Here is a 21958-nt window from a genome sequence, read left to right as displayed (position 1 = left end):
GGTTCTCAACCCTTTTTTGCCAACGGCACAGCTTGGAACACATGAAACAAAAGCGACACACCTGCTAAATATATATGAAAAATATTTAAATTTTGCAAAATAAAACGGCATACAGCCGTAGACAGAAACTAGCTATAGACACATATAATGACTCAAACTAAATAAAGAAAAACACAGCTATGGACTTATCAGTAGACATCAGAGAATACTCAGTTGGGATCACGTGGTTTTTCGCATTTTCTCAGTGTAGGCCTACCGTTCACAATTTCGCGGCACACTTAGGAAGATCTCTCGGCACACTGCATGGTTGAGAATCACCATAGAGTTATATATAACTCTATGAGAATCACTCACTATCCTTGATTGGCCCCCCGTCATGCACCACTGACAAGAGGAAAGTACAGGGGAAACCACTCTGGAAAATTCCGATAAATTTTCTCGACCAACACCAGGGCCCGGTTCCTAGACTTAAATGCAAAGTCTACTTAAATCTAAGCACAAGAACGTGCTTAAGAATTTTCTAGGAATCGGGCCCAGGATCGAACCCAAGATGTTCCAACAAGTTATCCATCACTCGTACTCACTGATCCACCGTGGATCACCATATAGGCATCAGAAGATGATACGTTGCGTTATAGTACATAAATTAAGATACAACGTTGTTCTAAAAATAATATACATCAATCTCAACACTCCCTTGGTAATCCGCCTTCAAGGAAGTGGGTTTCACAATTATAAAAATTGTTCTGGAAATCGGTTTACGTTTTGTTTTGACACGCTAATATGGGGCGCCGTTTGTAAAATAATTATTTAATTTTTTTTACAGCAAAAAACATTAGATTTAGCTCCGAATATATATATATTTTGATAAATATTAGAACAAAAATGGCATATATGTAAATATCAAAAAATATTGTAGCTAAAAGTCGAGTTTTTGGTCTATGAAAAACTTTAAATGTTATATCTTGATTTTTCGTAGGTATAAATGCTAAATATTAAATCACTGAAAAATCTAAAGTTAAATATTTAGCTAAATATATAAACATTTAGCTAAATATATAAACATTTAGCTAAATATATAAACACTTAGCTAAATATATTTATTTAGTTAAATATATAAACATTTAACTAAATATATATATTTAGTTAAATATATAAACAGTTAACTAAATATATAAATATCATGCTAAATATATATGTTTAGCTAAATGTATAAATATTTAACTAAATATATATTTGTGGTCCCGCCAATATTTCTATTATCGTAAGCGACACAAAAAACTGTGCATAAAATGATGACGTGTACCCGACACGTGAGCCTTGGCACAATAGGCCTACTAGCAATTAGAAATGGAAGCTGACCACGAACTTGTAACCCGAAACACGGCCGCGGTACTCCGTGCCGTTCGCACAGATCAAGGCAAGGTGCAGTCAATGGAAAGTTGTACACTACGTCATCGTTTAGTGTGAAGTCGCTTACAACAATAATTATTTTACAAACGGCGTGGTACGGTTGCGCTTTGTAAATTTAACTATATATTTAGCTAAATATATAATTATTTAGCTAAATATATAATTATTTAGCTAAATATATAATTATTTAGCTAAATATATAAATGTTTAACTAAATATATAAATGTTTAACTAAATATTTTAACATTTAACTAAATATATATTTAGCTAAATGTTTAAACATTTAACTAAATATTTAGCTAAATATTTATATATCATCAAATCTCTTGTTTTGGTCTTAATATTCAATGCTTAATGTTAAATATGAAAATAGAGACAAATCAAGAAATATTTATATATATTATGTTAAATATTGAGTTTTTGTTGTATTTTTAGTTTAAATATTAAAAGTGAAAAATTTGCACAAAAGTCGAGATTTAACTATATATATAAATTTAAATTAAATCTATTGTTTTTTGGCTATATAAAAAGCTAAATAATTAATTTACAAACGGCGCCCCATACGCTAAAAGAGAAATATACATAATATACATATTATATATATTGAATAACAGTGGATATTCTATTTGCACACGACCAGTTAACATTAATGTAGAAGAAGGCCTTAACGTTTTGAGTTTTGGAACCCCACCCCGCCTAGTCCAACCTCTCCCAAGAGAAAAAATGTACTCTTCAAAAAAAGTAGGGGATATTCAGGAACAATACAAAACTGCGCAAATGCACTGCTGTTTTTATTAGAGGTAACCAGTGTATGTTAATATTCAGAAACAATACAAAACTGCGTAAATGCTCTGCTGTTTTTATTAGAGGTAACCAGTGTATGTTAATAACAGGCCAATTGCCTACATATGAACATAAACGGTTCATATGGGCGGTTTATCTGACGGCCCCATTTCACTCGCAAAGAGATACACCGTCAAAAGTGAAAATGAACGTTTTTGATTTTTGTCTTAATAATGAGTAATTGCTCCACCAATCCCCAGGCAATCAACAGTTCGTCGTGGCATGCTCCTAATCAACCGTCCAATCACGATTTGAGGCAATCTGACCCACTCCTCTTGCAGTGCCACGACCAATTCTTGCAGTATTGTCGGTTGACGTTGACGTCGACGAACACGTCTCCAGATCAAATTAAACGTAACACACTAAAGCAAAGATATACTAAACAGTAAATATTATGCAAGACCCGATAGGAAAGCAAACATGGATAGATAAACCAGCACGCGGCAGTTTCACCAACCCTTCCTTGAAGTGTCAAATTTGACAATGAACCCCTCCCATGTGTATGGCGCTATTGCGTGTCGCATGTGCAGCTCAGTGGTTCTGTTGGGGCGATAAGTTCTTCATCTGTGAACATACTCTCAAAGCATGTCAAGTGTCCATGACTATTTTTCATACCACAACCTGCATAGGTATTTGCATTTCAATATCCCCTACTTTTTTTGAAGAGTATAATTGCGATAGCAGAGGCGGATCCAGAGGGGTGGGGTGGTTGTCCACACAACACTTTTTTTTTATGAGACAAGTGTCACAGTCGTGTGCTTTATCCTTTATCATCAGATGGTGGGAGGGGATGGGGATTCAAAGCGCGAGATAATGATATAGACATATGTGATATCACAATTAATTAATGCTTTGCATCAATGAAATTGAATCACAATGTGATCCTATATAATTCATGTTAAAAATTGACATCAAACGGGGTGTTGGATTTCTCTCTTTAAAAAGCTCAGTGTGTATGTATGCCTACGTAATTTAGAGACGATGATGGCATCATCCATTGTCAACTGTCAAATTTCCGTAAAATGAACCTGGCAAACCCCCATCTGCCCCTGGACAGATGTAGTCGTTTGATCTGAATTGATTCCATTATCTAAAACTGTGGGCAATCACAAGGAGGTATCCTACCGAAATCGAGCGAGCTTGTTAGTATCGTCTGTAGAGGATTCCCAATGTTGTGAAGTTTTCTATTCATCGTATCTTTATAAATACGGACCGGAATTTAACAAATGCTTGGGCTGACACTCTTTTCGGTGATTCAGCAGTTGCTATATTGTAGTGGTACGGATTTAAAATCCATCAAAATCCGCTTGGATATATCAACTATATATCTAGGCAAGGGGAATTTCTGGGATCTGCTGGAGACACTTCTTTGACCTACAGCAGTTCCAGGTCACCCTGGCCTTTTTTCACTACCGTTGCAGACCACCTAGTCCTAGCGGAAGAAGACACTGAAGCGTTATTCCAAAATCGTAGAGATTTCGTCTGTCCAACATGCCTGCTATTGCCTTTAGAGTTATCTACCCGATTTGGTACAGGATGTATGAGGAATAGTGCCAACAAATCGTGATGACTCTGACTGGTGTCTGTTTGTGGAAGATATGGATCTTGTCTGTAATTTGTGGCTAGTTCTGATTCAACTTGCCACATCAAAACAAGCTTTACTTTTATCAGACGATAGAGTACCAAATTCAGCATCAAGTTTCTAGAACCAAATCTCGAACATTCAGAATTAAATATGTCTGTTCTTGTTGAAGCTCTTGTTTGTTCGAAGCTCTTGTTTGTTCCTATCCATCAAACATCTGACTTGTTGGTGATAATCTTACAATATGTAACCTACCGGGTTTCTTTGAAGAACAGCGGCATTTCAGAATATTTGGTAGAGTAAACCTGTTTCCCATGTTTTTATTGTTGTATTCGCATTGAAATCGGGCGTAAAAATGGTGAATTATACTTGGGCGCTAATGTTGCGTCTTGGCCAAATATTTTGCGGATAACATTGAGAAATTGGGTTCAACTTGATACAAACCAGGTCATTTCGAGACTAATATATGGCATATTTTTTATTTTTAAAAATCGATTTTAGAATTTATCCACCAGTTTGTTTCTAAAACAATTGGCTTTACCCTTAACATCCTAGTTTTCTGCACCCACTAAACTAATGAAAACTAACTTCCGCCAAACAGTGTGCTATAAGGTAAATTTTACCTGGACAGCGGCGCTACAGCCTAGGGGCCTTAATAGATAGGATATGAAAAATGAAGTGAAATAGTTCAATAAAGAACCCTATAAGATAGGTGTTTTATGAATTGCCCCAGGTAAATGAAATGAACTGGGGTTTTACGTCCTACTTTTCTGCACCGACTGGGCCAATGAAGACTGGCGTGCGCCATTCAATGTGCTATGATGAAAGAAATTCTGTGACAAACACTCAGCCCAGCTGTAATCAAATAGCTTAAAGATAAGTTTCCAGGCAAGGAAACATACGCCCACAGCAGCTAAATCGTCCAAGCGGTCAACAAGGGTTGTTGCATATTTATTCTTTTGTAAGTAATACAATTTCATATAGATCAGATTATAATTTTTGTTGTTTAAGGGTTAACAAGGTTCTACAAACTGAAACAAGGGCCTTAAATATAATTTAAAACAGATTGGATGATAATTTTTGTCATTCGAAGGTTCACAAAGTAAAACAAAGGCCATAACTCTAGAAATAATTGACGGAAATTGCTGGAATTCAATAGACCTCCGTGTCACAAATTTAAAAGATGAATATAAATTTCATAAATATCCGATGATAACTTTCATCAATCGAGCACTAACAAAGTTGAACAAAGTGAAACAGGGGCCATAACTCGAGAAGTAATTATTTTAAATTGCTGAAATTGTGGACGACGGGCGGACGGCAATATACGTCCACATTTCCATGTGGGCGTATAAAAACGATCTTATAAATAACATAAGCTCCTAGGGCATCGCCAATAGTTATCAAGGACAATAACTTCTGAAGACATTATAAAAATGTTAATGGTAGAATTTAAATTAAAAAAAAAACACTTCAACGACTATATAAAGAAAATACAAGTCATATTTATTTATTGAGAAATAGATAGTATATAAATATCACATTATAGAATAAAGAAAACAGAACATTTTACTATCAAACACACGTTAATAACACACATATATAACAAACCACATACTTGTTTCACTTGCATATTATATTTAATAACAAATTGCTTACTTGCCCTTACTGTTATATTATTAATATATTATTAAAAATAGACAATTTTAATCCTGGAGAACTATATATTAAATATATAAAAAATTGTATCTATCTTCATTGAGTGGCATTTAGCAATTGGCACACGTAATAAACACAAAACCATAATATGGAAACAATTATTATTTTAATTAAAGCGACGTTTCGTTGAGGGTTCTCTCGACATTTTCAAGCTTGGACCCTCAACGAAACGTCGCTTTAATTAAAATAGTAATTGAAAAGCCCAGGGGAAGAACTATCTAAGTCACATTTTTGTCTTTTCGCATAAAAGGCAAAACAGACTTTTGGACGAGAATGTTTGACGCGAACAGAACAACAAGTGGGTTTAATTACAACTTCAAAATGATGTTAATACGAATGATAACTACCAGTACAACAACTGACTTCAACTTTTCAGGCAAATTAAGGTTAAATAAAGGGTACGATGCCACGATGGACTTGTATTTGTTCGGGAGGCCATTTCAGAAGGGCCTTGGTTCGATGCGACTGCGATTGTTTTTACCTGAAATAGATTGTTCCACAGAAAGCTTATACAATTTGCTAACAGATGGCGCCATCAACTGGGGTTCATTGAAAAAGTGACTTAGATCGTTCTTCCGCGGGACTCAATTGTGTTCCATACTATGGTTTTGTGTTTACAAATCTAATTTGTAGTTTTCCGTCTGCAAGAACAATTGTTATTAGTACATTTAAAAACCTCATAAAACAGCCCTGTTTGTTAAAACAAATCACTCTTTCAACGCTAAATATTTATATGATACATGTGAGGACGATGAATCAATTGATATTATGTGGCTTCTATACGTGTTCATTATTCTGTACTGGCCGTACAATTGTATAGTTACATACCGGAGGTCGATCCGTAGCCATGTTTGAAAATTGGGTTTTGAAAAAAAGGCTCTCTTTCAGGCGTGCAAAATGACCGTTGGGTCAGATCTAGTTACGGTCATTTTCCATAGCCCTAGGTCTTGACCGGCATATACTGCCGACGTGGAACCCATGGATTGAACGTTTCCGAATGAATTCTAGTCAAGTCAAGTGCTTCTGAATATGTTACTAACTTGATCAATTGAATTTTATTTTATATCACTATTCTACTGAACAGCCCCCATCTGGTTCGGGACTGGCAGAACTGTCAATTCCGTGACACACGATTGTAACTCTGCCAATTTCGAACCTTTTAGGGCCGTTTTCAATGTAGCATTTCAGCGCGCGTTTTCGTCTTTTATATGGAAACTATTCCAGAGGTCTCATTAAAGGGCGAGTTGAACTCCATGGAAACGGTCCCATTACATTAGCATTAGACCGACTTTTATGCCGGAGGAAACACGTATATAAAACGGGCTTTAGACAGAACATCAAACGAGTACTCCTATGAATTTCTTTCAGCATACATGTAAGATAGGGTGCATCTCCCAATAAATATTTTTGCTACTAATATATACTTTTGTTACTACTTATATAAAAACTAAACTAAGAGGATTTTTAGTATATGCTGTTGCAATTTCGCTAAAACCCAATCTGATTAAAACGCAGATCCTATTTCGTTTCGTTTTTTTATAGTTCAAAATTTCATTTTACTTGTCTTTACTACACTGGATCAAAAATATAAAAAAACGAAACGAAATATAGATCTGTATTTTAATCAGATTGGCTAAAACATAAACACACGTGAGGCTGTAAACAATTTCACTCTATCTGGTGCAAACATCATAAATAACAACTGAAAATTATAAAAAGACCAAAAATGAAAATCTTGAAAACTATTGAAGAAGAAGAGGAAGAAAAAAAAGACATAAAAAGGAAGATAAATGGCTATGGCTATCTAATTTTGACTAGATATTTTTTTTTAATTTAAAAATCAAAACTGCTAATAAAATATAGATGTCTTTAAAAAAATTGCAAATTGCATATAATATATTAGGCAAGACATTTTACATCAGGTTTATAAATATTTTGTGCAAAAGATTAGACATTATATATATATATATTTATATTTTTTTAAAAATAAAAATCATAAAATAGTTATTTTTTATCTAAAAACTGATAAAATACAGTCTAGCAGTTGAATATAACATCCTAAAATTACCCATGTACAAGTGGATTCTATGAATTTATTGTTTAAGCCACATTTAGTAACTGACTCAGAATAACACATTTCGTAACAATATACCTGGTAGTGTAATTATTTCATTATGATATAGCAGGTGAATAATGTTTTCATTATGATATATCTGGGGGTATAATTATTTCATTATGATATATCTTGGTGAATAATTATTTTATTACGATATATCTGGGCGAATAATTATTTTTTTTATGATATATCTGGGTGAAGAATTATCTGATTACGATATATCTGGGAGTATAATTATCTGATGATATATCTGGGTGAATAATTATTTTATTATGATATATCTGGGTGAATAATTATTTTTATTACAATATATCTGGGCAAATAATTATTTTATTGTGATATATCTTGATGAATAATTATTTCATTATGATATATCTGGGCGAATAATTATTTTATTACGATATATCTGGGCAAATAATTATTTTATTACAATATATCTAGGCATATAAATAAAGTGTTAGAAAGATAACTGAATATTAAACGGTGTTATGTCATTCATTTGTGCATATACATTAGTTATTAAAATATATGTGAAATACAAAAGTGGTTGATTTTTTTTAAAAAAATAATGCAGGATTTGCGGGGTTTTGTTTTACACATTAAACCCAAGCTTTCAATTATTTTAGGTGTTCTATACTGACTTACTGAGTATTCGATAGACCCCCCCCCCTCAACCTTTATATATCAAAATCTGTGACCGAAACAATGTACTATTAACTTGTTTAAATAACACTTTTAAAAATATATAAAAGGCACAATATTTTTGTTTATGTAAACAGCTACTAGACCATAACAAATAAAAAGTGTATCATTTTCCCAGAGAACACAGAAAATGGAATAAAACAAGAAAAATGACAACTGTCTAGTTGTTTGGATGGGTTGTAAAAACCAAGGTCGCATGCACATAAAAGATCCCTTGGCAGTTGGAATTCAATATAAGAGTAGCCATAGAGCCACTGCCTGGGCAAAATTTCCCTCATGGCACACTGTATGGCGTATGCCCCTGTTCATTAGCCCAGTCAGAGCAGGAAAGTAGGAAGTTAAATCACAATTTCATCTCATTTCTTGTAAAGTGGTTCATAATACTTTTGACAAACAGGGTACCTGATACAAATATACTGTAATAATAATAATAAAAAAATAATGCCCTTTCTGTGGTGTCTAAACAGGAATGCATATAATGATGATGAATACATTGGCTGATCATTGAGATCCACTTTTAACAGACCCACACTTGCAAACATACAGCAGAAAGTCACAATATTGACAGCCTGGTAACTCAAGAGTTTATTGAAGATATAGACTTGTACAACCAGTAGCATCTCACAACCTGATTCTATTATTACAGATATCATCATAGATCTGTGGTGTTATTTGTTCATATTGACCTAGTTTACTGTTCATATAAAACACAGGATCTTTAATCAGTTTTGGATTAAAGCCATCTTTTTTTAAATCCGTTTTCTTTAACTTAAAGGTACCTGCAAGAAAAAATGTATTAAGCATTTAAAAGTGTGTCTGTGAGAGCTCTATGCAAGAAGTGATAACCCTTGGTTCGTGGATTTGGACCAAATTTTTCAATTAAGCATTTAATCCGTCAGTAGAATGGAGTCCGTGACTCATTGACATTTTTCTTCAATGAGAGAAAGGAGACGTTTCAGTGTCAAGGGACCTATTATGTGATTCCAATGTGGAACTAGGTCATTTCGGGACTAACACATGGTTCAATTTTATTTCTATAATTCGCTTGTGCGTAGGGGTCTTTAGCAGTGGGAGGAAACCGGAGGACCAGGAAAAAACCCACTAGGTTATACAGGCGACCCTACTCCTTGTCACGTACAACCGGGGATTAAAAAAAACGGCAGTTGACGCAATGACAGACTTTATGACACAGCATGCACATGCAAACCATTCGGTCATCCAACCCCCCCTGCACGCCTTGGAGAACAATGGCAAGAGTCCATAAAAAGAATTAATACAATAAATACAATTCTTTCTTTTGAAACTTGTGATGCAATACTGGGTAATTGAAAATTAATAATTGCTTCTAAAATCTACATTATATTTTTAGATTTTACAAAAATCGAGAAATTGCATACTGCCGCCAGCCCTGGATATCATACACACAACTTTGGTAGCAATTAATAGAGATACAGTATGGGAGATTAGATAAAGAGCTGGCAGTTCTCACTATGATAGTTAAAAACTAGATGATGTAAAGGGAATACGCTGAAAATTTCAGTCAAATTGATCCACTCTAAGCCGAGAAAAACCTATTTTTAAATCTTCGTAGTCTCAATTGTCATTGTTTGCGCTGGCATGAAAAGTAGCAAAGTCTTGATTATCCCATTTTTTCGTTGAACAGCTGATCGGATTCAAATCCATTGAAAATCGGACAGATAAGATGGCATCGAGAGTTGATTATGGTCTTTTCATGTTAATAAATGCCTAATTAATAGTTTAGATAACATTTCAGGCCTAAAGAAAGACCTGCAATAGGCAGATTTACCTCCTGAATAATGTATTTTTAAGCATATATATATATATAGAGAGAGAGAAATGGGGTTTAACGTCCACTCGACACAAACTATGTCATTTCGGGACTAACACATGGTTTAATTTTATTTGAATAATTCGCTTGCGCGTAGGTGTCTTTAGCAGTGGGAGGAAACCGGAGGACCCGCAGAAAACCCACGAGGTTGGACAAGCGACCCTACTACTTGTCACGTACAACCGGGGATTCGAAACCACGCTTAAGCATCTAGTTTACAGCACAGATGATAAATGATAATATATATTAAATTACCTGTTGTTTCTACAGTTTTAGTTATTCTAATGAAAATAGGTCTAGCATAAGGTGGTAGAGATTTTTGAAAGGCATTATATAAACCTTTAAGATCAACTGTATTATTTTCATCAACAATGGCTGCCATTCCTGCTTTACCTTCATTACCTGAAGATCATAAGAAAATATAGGTTTGAAATATTAATAATAAAATATTTGTTTGAAAAAATGTTAATAAAATATTTGTTTGAAAAATATATTAATAATAAAATATTGGTTTGCAATATTATTAATAAAATATTGGTTTGCAATATTAATAATAAAATATTGGTTTGCAATATTAATAATAAAATATTGGTTTGAAAAATATATTAATAATAAAATATTGGTGTGAAAAAATATTAATAATAAAATATTGGTTTGAAAAAAAAAATAATAATAAATTATTGGTTTTCAATATTAATAATAATAAAAATATTTAAAAAGTCTTAATTTAACACTAGCAGAATCAAGTAATTTGACTGAATTTTCAAACATTTTCGATCTTTATCTAAATCTTACATAATGCATCATTAATAAAAATTATTAACAACTTATTACTAAAAACTTTATTTAGATTACTAAAAGACTTTAATTAGATTATCATAAAATCTGATCTAACTGAGATTAAAAGGTTCATATACCTGGGATTTCTACACCATAACATGTAGCATCTTGTAATTTAAGAATTTTATGTATAATGCCTTCTACTTCCGAAGTAGAAACATTTTCTCCTCTCCATCTAAAAGTATCGCCAGTTCTATCACGGAAATACATATATCCTAATTCATCCATCACCAGTATATCACCTTTAATAACAAATAAAGTATCTTCAATACAATATTTTTAATTTGACACTAAAACAAGATATTTTTAGAGCAGGAACTACCCTGAGATTGTTTCACTATATACATATAATGTGTATTTCTGGGATTACTATTGCTGTGTATCCCTATTGCTGTGTATCCCTATAATTTTCACTATCTGGTGTATTTGCAGGAACGACCCCAAGATTTGTTCACAATCTAGTGTGTATTGCATGAACTAGCCTGAGTGAGTATTACATGAAATACCATAGATTTTTTCCCTACAGTGAATTCAAAGTGGGAGTAAGTCGGCAATGACATATTCTATGATCTTTGCAATCCAGACAATTAGTACAGTTAATTCAATATGTTGACCATCTGGTTGAATATGACCAATGTATAAAATCTATGCATTTTAGGCACTGGTTCACATCCCTGTTCTTGCTCAGTTTAGTAAAAATAGCCCGAAAAGTACTGAAAAATACCAAAAAAGAAATTATGTGTAATTAATGTTATTTTTTCGGTATTTATTGATTTTCGGTATTTAGGATTTTTCAGATTTATTCGGTAACTAGTATCAAAGCAATTTGTTGGTTATTTTTCAGAGTTTTTTCTGTACTTTTCAGAGTTTTTCGGTATATAGTACAGTGTTTCACAACAGTTAAAACTCTTTACTATAAAAGATCTTGGCATACCTGTTAGAAAACCGGTATCTCCTTTTCTATAAACGTCTGAAACTATTTTCTTCTTGGATGCTGCTTTGTTAGCATAACCATCGAATTCTCTAAGGGGATTACCTTTAACAATCTTTCCTACTAATTCTCCAGGTTCTCCTACAAATCATAATATCTCATTTCATCATTTCTAGATCAGTTAATCATGGTTTCAATTTTAAATTTTTGAATTCAAATTCTGTTCAGAATTTTAGCAACCTCCTAAACATTTGTTCAACTGTCAAAAACTAGGGACTAAATCTTATGAAATTGTATAGCCATTTGTTGCAAATCTATTTCGATTGAAAATGGTTCAAATATTATCCACCGTGACATATCATTTATGTCTCCGTCAGCAAAAGGCGTGAACCACACAATCTCACTTTAGCCTGATGAGTTCGAACCGAACGAACTGGGAAGGCTACTCACCACTCATAGATTTCTAATTTTAGGTTATTTTGGGACAAACTAGATCATTTTGTGGCTAATATGTTATAATTTTAGGCTGCCCAGAAGTATTAAACAATACAAACCTGGTTTAGCAAATATACACATTCCATTTCTATCTCGGAGTGGTTCGCCCGTATCTTCATCTACTCGTATTAATGTAACAGGATAAAGAACGGGTACAATTCTTGTTAAAAATCCTACAGCTCCAACTGTATTATCAAAATTCACTGAAATAATAAAATAAATGTTTCTCACATTAATTGAAGTATTTTTTAATATATTTTATGCAAAATATAAATATCAGAAGATGTATGTTTTTATTATATGACATGAAAAAAATGAGAAAAGTCCTTCTGCCAGGTATATCGAGTAGCCCAGTTCGGCAAAACATGATTTGACATTCTTTTTTAAAACTTTTACTTTGTCAACACTATTGAGCAGTTGATCTTCAAGTTTGAGAGAAGTTGTTAAAGATCCATATTGTACATGTGAAATAGATATAATATTGTTGGATTTATTTCACTTTAAATAGTGTACTTATTTTTGTTCGGACCAACTGATATATGCCAACCAATTCCACTGATCAATTTTTGAAACAACCAACTAAGTTTTGAAATATTAAATAGGATATTCCTGTTTCACGACCATGAGCTTTTCAACTCCCCAAAATGTGTTCGCAACATATGGGGGAATAATGCTGTGATTTAGGATAGAAATATTCCACCTTATGCTAATTTCACCATCTTTCTTTAAATTCTTTTAAGATCTCTGTCCTTTGGCACTCACAAGCTTTGTATAACAAATTATGAATGGAAAAAATATGATATAAGAGTAGGCCATAGCACACTGTAGTATGTTGGAGACTAAAGGGAGATAATTCCATTTCCATAAATCCCTCTAGCTAAATGTTAGGTTCTAAACTGGGCTAACCATTCGGCCATCCAAACCCCCTTATTTAAGATCAAAATCACACTTATTACGATAACTAACCTATACTACAATTGCCTTCTGTAGCACCATAGAATTCTCCCATACTTGCCACACCAAATCTCTGTTGAAACTCGGACCATATCTGTGGTCTTAAACCATTACCATACATAACTCTTACTTTATGTTGATTATCTGTTGGCCTGGGTGGCTGAGCCAATAAGTAACGACAGATTTCACCAATATACTGAGCTATCTAAACACAAAATAACAATAATTTTAAATCTAGGCTGATCTGTGCTAATATACATATTATGTAACCATCATTTACTCAATGCTAACTTCGTTGTTTTTAGAAATGAAATGAAATGGGATTTAACGTCCTACTGTTTTGCTCTTACCGGGCTAATGAAGACGGCGTTGTTTTTAGAAGAAAACATATAGTGTGCAGATGACACAAGGCCAGATTTAATAGAATTCAAATCAGGAATCCAGATCAAATAAGCACAATGTTGACCAATGTCGTGCTCTTGACGGTAATTGATAATCGAGGATCGAGTTTCTAAAAACATTACAGCTGTCTTTAATTGAGGGAATATTGAAAAATATGAGGGAAATTTTGTCCAGACAGCAATTGAATTATAACTGCCAAAGGTTCTTTTACGTACATGCCAATGTGTACACAGAACCTTGGGGTTTTTTTTCATGTCATACGAAGGACTAAACACTGCTCCTTGCTAGACCTCCGTCCTGCTCACTCATTAATAAAATCAATGATGTCCGGATTGAATTTCCCTCATAGCACACTGTATGGTGTATGCCCGTCTCCATTAGCCCAGTTGGTGCAGAATAGTAGGAGACTAGGAGGATGTTAAATTCTGTTTCATTTCTAAGTAACAAAGAGAATTTTACTTACTGTACAATTATATTTTATACAATCAGTCCAGAACTGACTAGCAGAAAACTTTCTTCTGATGACCACAGTAGTACCACCTAGAATAGCCTGTCCAATACCTAAGATACCTCCCGCTGTATGATATAAAGGTAAGGTATCATATAATATATCTTTACTTGTTATATGATGGAAGAACTGGATAGCTAGAGCCATGTAGAAATACCTATATCAAATATAAATAAATAAAATTAATCATACATTAGACAAGAGCGAAATCTGCCTATTGCAGGTCTTTCTTTAGGCCTTAAATGTTATCTAAATTATTAATTAGACATTAATTAACCTATCCAGACCATAATCAACTCTATATGGCATCGCTAGCCTGCGATCTTTAGTGGATTGTGAGCCGATTTACTGCATAACTTTGCTTCACGATTTAACGATTAAATGGATAATCAAGACTATGCTATTTATCGTACTGACTTTAGTAATGATGATCAAGGCTAGGGGGAAATTCAATCGCTTTGTTCTCGGTTCATAGTGGATCAATTTGAATGAAATTTTCAGCAAATTGCCTTTACATTATCTAGTTTTTAACTATTCTAGTTAGCGAATCTCCCATAATGTATCTTTAAACAAAATATTTTCATAAAATAATTGTTGTGCACAAATCATGATACGCTGTTTTTTTTCTTTCTTAGAAGAACTTATCTAACTTTTCAAAGGAGATTACATAGTAATCAAAGTTGCATTATGTAAGATTTAGATAAACAGCTGACCATTCTTGCTATAATATTTCAAAAATAGATGATGAAAAATGAATATATTGAAAATTTCATTCAAATTTCAAATGATCTAAGTGAAGTTATGACTGATTGAAGATGTAGTGTAGATTGTTTATCATAGTAGCAACTGTACTTGACAATCAAGGCTAAGTCTTGGTTATCCATTTCACCGTAAAATTCTTAAATCTTGCGGGGGTTTTAATCCATTTAATTCTCGGCCATCCGAAAATCTAGAGAGTTGATTATGGGCTTAGCATGTAAATAAATGTCTAATTAACGATTTATATAACATTTGAAGCCAAAATAAAGATCTAGATTAGGCAGATTTTACATTTAGCTAGAGGGATTTATGGAATTATCTCCCTTTAGTCTCCAAGATACTACAAACCTTATATATGTACAAGTCCAGAAATAAACTAGGAATGTTGCCATCATGACATGCCAATCAAACTCAAATTAAACTAAGTCATTAAGGGACGAACATTTTTATTTGATTAATTCACTAGCACATAGGGGTCATTAGCAGCAGGAGGAAACCGGAGGATCAAGAAAAGCCCTAAATACAAGTCGGGAAGCGAAACCACGTCATTTGACCAAATGCCATAGGTTATAATCTAAAGCATTCGGCCACATAACCGAAGATAGACTGGTAAGAGAATTGTTAATAATGGAAAATCTGGTTCCTATTACAGGACTAAACCTTGTAAACTCCCAAATAATGAACAGTCTTCGAGGTCTTAGAAAATCCAGTTGGGCTTTCTCTGCCAACATCAGGATTGAACATGGGAAATGAAATGAAATGGGGTTTAACTGTTTTGCTCCGAACTGGGCTAATGAAGACTGGCATACGCCAAACAGTGTGCTATGAGGGAAATTTTGCCCGGACAGCGGCACTATGGCCTACTCTTATATCGACCAACTGCCAAGGGATCTTTAATGTGCACGCCAATGTGTACACGGGACCTCGTTTTTTTGTCCCACCTGAACAACTAGACAGCTTTCCTTGTCAGCCCCTTCGAGCTGCATCACTGACAAGGGAGAACCAAGCCGGAAAATCTGGATGGACTTTCTCAGCCAATGCATGGATCGAACACGTGATCCCCGATTAAACATGGGACCTCCAGGTTAGCAAGCCAACATCTTACTCACTGAGCAACTGTGGCTCCTAATTATATAGGAATTAGATAGACATTTAGTAAAAAGAGATGTTACACAAACCCTACCTGGTATGAGTAACAATGGCGGCTTTAGGTAACCCTGTAGTTCCAGATGTAAAAATGAAGAATAAACAATCTGAAAAAAAACAAAAAAACTTTTGTTGATTTCCTGATGGGAAAACATGTCCATGTATTTTTCACATTTACAAATGTATTTCTTCAAAATCAGGATTTAGTAGAGGCAGTCCCAGATTCCACAGGACATAATTAATAGAATTGGGTTTAAGTACGTAAATCAAACACCAAATTGTGACCATATAGCATGTCTAGATATTCTTAATGGGGTTAAGTAATTCTTTCAAAGAATTTCATTTTTTAATTGTATAAGTTACCTGATAATCTCAATGATCAATTATTATAACTCTATCCAGTATATAGACATGGTTAACCCACCATGTTCACAGCATGGAATGTGGGGACTTATGGTCAAACCTACACGGTAACTGAAAGTTTGTATTTCTTCGAAAAAGTACTATTGAACTTCAAATACATGTAGTTGCACAATACTATTAATCTAGCATAAAGCTTTGCAAATTAACCAGATTTAGTCAGTCAAATATATCTAGGATCTGCTATAGTTTAAAACATTATGGTACTGTTTGGATCCATACTGACCACTGCTCTATACAGAGATATTTAAAGATACATTAGTTAAGAGTTTTATAAAGAGTTGGCCATTCTTGCTATAATAATTCAAAAATAGATGATACTAAAGAAAATGTTGAAAATGTCAGTCAAATTACTTTGTTCTAAACGGAATTGTCACTGTTGGAAGTTTGGACTAGAAATAGGCATCAATTTTGTCTGCACCGTCTATGAGAAATGGTGATCGTTTGATTGACAGACGATAACTCCACGTTAGCTTGGCCCGCCATTTATTGATTTAATTTTAAATGGACAACTGTTAAAATCCAAGCTGTATCCAAGCCATCCAAGGGTCTACAGAGTTGATTTTGAGCTTGTCATGTAAATAAAGGTCTAATTAATAATTTCTATAACATCCAGGAACGTAACTAGGGGTGGGGGGGCACAGCAACCCCTGCAAAAAGATTGCCCCCCTGTGAAAAAATTGTCGACCTTAAAAACAATAGATATACATTGTCCATCAATTTTACAGCACCCCCTGAGAACACGCCCATGATAAGATCTGAAGCCTAAATAAAGACTTGCAATAGGCAGATTTAGCTCTTGCATAATGTATGTTTAAGCAAAATGAGATCCAAATGTACAGTGGCAGCCCAGGCCATGGTCTCATCTAGCTTTAAATATTTAAGTATACAGGTACCACATTGTTTAGAATTGTTTTATATTTTAAGGGGAAGGCAAGGGTCACTAAGTTCATACCTTTAAAATTTTGATCAACTTTCGGTGGCGGATATGTAGATGTTCGTTCTAATGCAACATCTAAATTTATAGGTGTAATATCATTAGTTGTCATGGCACCAGTATGGTATAACTCAATCTTCTTAGGTAATTCTTGAGTCACATCTTTTATAGCTTTAATTAAAAGAAACAATCGTTGTTTATATATTCTAACAATATCAATATGGCATAAAATCTTAAAAGATGTAACTGTATATCATACATAATTTATGTAAAAAACATTAATTTAAACACATTTGCACATATGTGACCTGTCATGGCATGATGGGTCACAATGAGGAAAGTTTGAAAAATGAGTTAATGTTATTTTCAACTCATTACCTTCAATTTGATGTATAGTTTGTTTCAGTGAAAAATAGTATTCAAACACATTTGCACATATGATAAACATGTACAAAACTCTGCATTTGTTGAATGTAGAAAGGATATAATGAAACTGAATTAGAATGAATAAATGAATAATTTTTTATTCAGATCAAGGTGTGTGTACATGTAAGTGAACATACACTTGGAAGTGGCTGAAGGAAGCTCTGCACACAATTATTAACTTAGTCTCTGAAGGCCATATGGCATATTGTTAATCTCTTGAAAACTGTAATAATGATAAAGTTGAATCTCAAGAAGGCATATCCGTTCAAAAATGGTGAGATTCTCAGACATCTTTTGATGGGTCAGTTTTTAATCAGATTACATAGTGATAAGAGTTATGTCCCTTTCTTTTCAGTAAAAATGTCTGACAAGTAAAATTTTGAAATCCCATCACTGGATTGAATCCAAGCCGGGAGATTATCTACCTTGACATTTTGACTTTGTTTTCTAAATCACATGTTAAATAATCAATTTGGATTAAGGTGTGGAAAATTTGATATATTTGCAAAAATGCAAAGAGAGAAAGAGATAGAGGGAAATAGGGTTTAATGTTCACTTGACACAAACTAGGACATTTTGGGACTAACATATGGTTCAATTGTATTTCAATAATTCACATGCGCATAGGGTTCTTAAGTAGTAGCAGGAAACCGGAGAAAACCTACAAGGTTCGACAGACGACCCTTTTCCTCATCACGAACAACTGGGGAATCGAAACCACGTCATTTGACTTAATGACAGACCTTATTATACAATGCGCACACACTAACCATTCGGCCATTCAACCCCGCAAAAATGCAAAGGACACACAGAGCCTTTAAAAGGACAAATGATGCTGTATATACATGTAAATGTTAATGCTATCAACAAACCTTGAGACAGTTCTCCACCAAAGACAACAGCCTTACAATTTGATATTGTAATGGAATGAGCTAAAGCTGTATCTCGCTGATTAAAGTTGATTAATGCTGCAGATACTCCAATCTTTGATAAACCTAACCATAGACAGACAAACTCAGGACGACTCTCCATAAACAAGGCCACCATATCTCCCTTTCTATATCCAGCTTCGTAGAAATAATTGGCTACCCGATTTGATACGTTCTCGACATCTTGAAAAGTCCATACCACATCTTCGTAAATGAAACAAGGCTTTTTGGGGTATTTCTGGACATGTTTACCAAATATCTTGGCTAGTGTATATTTCTGTCTAATGTAATACCGTATTAATACAGTCACCTTAATTAAAAATAACAAACCCCTGTAATAGAAAAGAAATTCATTTCTATATTATGAAAAATACTACCAAATATTATCAAAATAGCATCAAAGGAGGTTTTCCCTATTTGTTTTGGTCTTAAATTATATCATATTTTTAAGTAATTTTTAACGAATCATGATGAAAAAGAGACTATAAGAAAAGTTCAAAGAAAACCAAATCAAATTATATATTTATGACATGTAATTATGACAAAACAGTATTTACATCTGAAATTTCACAAGTTAGTTTATGATGTATCTACATACAAAGTTTAAAATGAATAAGTTGTCAATTAGACAAGGATTTTGAGGTATGGGCTGTATAATTTATCATACTAATTTTTCACCGTTTAAGGGAATTAAGATGCGACTAACAGAACTTTATACACCCATAAACCATGGGAAATTGAAGGGAATAAAAGTTTAAAACCAAAACTGCTTATTAGTATAAATATAGAAGGCACATGTAGGTATATTTGTCACCAGTGATCATTTTTTGAGTTATGTTTGATTATCAATTCAACTGTTCAAGTCCCTGACTATTGCTTTTAACAGACTGGCACTGAAGGGATCTCGGTGATCGAATATAACTTTTGATCCAACAAATTAAATTTAATATATGGCAGGATATTATAATAGTTTTATAAGTATAAGAGACTGTCATAAACATTGAATCCTTATTAATATAATAAAATGGCTACCTGAAATCTCTCGGGAGAGTCTTAATTACAACCAAGGTGAATCTCCAGCCTCCCGTAACCAGGTAAATTGTAAACACCACTGCTATTGTGGGAAGACATGTCACTCCAACGTAAAGAGATAGAAAAATTCCCAAAGCGATAAATGCACCCAATTTGAGTAATGCATTATTTGCCATAATGGCCCGTATGGACTGATTAAATCTACGACAAACTGTGATTTCATTTATTGGTGCAGTTGATCTCGATGTCATTTGGGTCTAAAGTTCAAAGTGTGCCTTTACAACGTACGTGTCGTGAACTTTCTTGGCGTCAGTTGTACTTAACTTGTGACCAATTGGTAGTAAGCGTGCACTGCTGAGTGAAGTTTGTTTTTACAACTTCCGTTAGACTTTGACCGGCTAACATTTATGCACTACATCCACTGCTGTGATCGATATGATTATATCAGTTTGTACTGTAAGCTGTCTGTTGATAATACGCGGCTATTTCTGTTGTTATAATAAGATGTGATAATTATTATCGATTAAGATCCCATTGATTAGGCTAGTTGTGATAAACAAAATATTTTGAGTATCTATGAAAGGGAAATAACTCTGGTGAAACAAGTGCTTGGTTCTTGGTCTTTCAGACGATAAACAAAACAAAAGGCCCAGGGGTTTAAAACCTCGACTGAAATGGGGTTAAACCAGGGACGTAACTAGCTCTGAGCAACAAGGGGGGGCGGGAAATGTTCTCAGGAGATGCTGTAACATTGACGGACAATGTATATCAATTATTTTTATGGTTAACAATTTTTTTCACGGGGGGGGGGGGGGGCAACTTTTTGAAGGTGGGGCTTTGCCCCCCCACCCTAGTTACGGGCCTGGGTTTAACGTCCTATTTTTTGGGTCTACCAGATTATTCATTGAAGAAACCAAGACATTTGTCATTCCAGTCTATGAAAAGAAAAGTTGGGCCACGGTGAGCTAAATGGTTTCGATACATTGAGCGGGGTGCCAAAACCTGGACGTATGGTAACCCTGCTGTCCCTAGTCCTACTGTTTTGCTCCGACTAGGCTAATGACGACAGGCATATATACCATACAATGTGCTATGAGGGAAATTTTGTCCTACTCTTATATCAAATTCTATCTGTAATGGGTAAACGTGCACGCCGATGTGTACACCGGACCTTGGTTTTCCCTCCCTTCAGAACGACTATTCGTTGTCCCTTGTCGAGCGCCCCCCCACCAATCCCCTGTCCTTCACTACTGACAAGGGAACCACATAGGAAATTTCCAATGAATGTTCTCGGCTAATACCAAGATCAAACACGAAATCTCCAGGTTAGCAAGCCAATGTCTTACTCACTGAGTCACTGTGGCTGCTCGACTCAGATTAACATTCTTTTACACAGCATCCAATGAGGTGGTGGGACGGTCATGGCAAGATTTTGTATTGACATCCCAGGTTAAAATTCTTAAAGCAGCAAACCATCCGAGCATAAACCATCCCATGTTCTGAGAGCAGCAAACCATATGATAGTAACCATTTGGGGGTCCATTATTGTGAAGCATTGTGTCCCAGAAATATTTTGCCATTTTAAACTGGTTTTGCTGCTAAAATGTATTGTCGCCCATGCACTGGCAGCACCAAAGCATAAGACCATATACCATCCAGGATAATAAACCAGAAGGTAGTCTATAAAGAGCGCTCACTGTAAACTCCCCCGACACCATTCCCAAGAACGTTTTGCGACAACTCGTAAATCTTCCTATGGAACCAAATATTTACCATTCACTAGACTATAGACGTGGTGAAAGAGAGAGAGAGAAATGGGGTTTAATGTCCACGTGACAGAAACTTGGTCATTTCAATATTTCAATAATTCGCTTGCACGTAGAGTCTTTAGCAGTGGGAGGAAACTGTAGGACTCTGAGAAAACCCACAAGGTTTGACAGATGACTCTACTCCTT

At 34.4% G+C, this 21958-nt stretch overlaps 1 protein-coding gene across 1 annotated transcript; it reads right to left on the bottom strand.

Annotated features, from left to right (window-relative positions):
• Positions 1–5323: 5323 nt before the first annotated feature.
• LOC126822261 (long-chain fatty acid transport protein 4) lies at positions 5324–20562 on the bottom strand. Its single transcript, XM_050551035.2, has 11 exons — positions 20004–20562; positions 18915–19303; positions 17635–17787; positions 16297–16366; positions 14310–14511; positions 13457–13649; positions 12550–12693; positions 11999–12136; positions 11142–11306; positions 10480–10626; positions 5324–9154 (listed from the first exon to the last, which is right to left on the bottom strand). The coding sequence occupies exons 1-11, from the start codon at positions 20252–20254 to the stop codon at positions 8997–8999; spliced, it is 2010 nt and encodes a 669-aa protein (XP_050406992.1). The 5' UTR covers positions 20255–20562; the 3' UTR covers positions 5324–8996.
• Positions 20563–21958: the final 1396 nt, after the last annotated feature.

Source organism: Patella vulgata, chromosome 1 (genome assembly GCF_932274485.2).
Source record: "Patella vulgata chromosome 1, xgPatVulg1.2, whole genome shotgun sequence".
NCBI lineage: Eukaryota > Metazoa > Mollusca > Gastropoda > Patellidae > Patella > Patella vulgata.
This window is presented reverse-complemented; position numbering and strand designations above follow the sequence as displayed.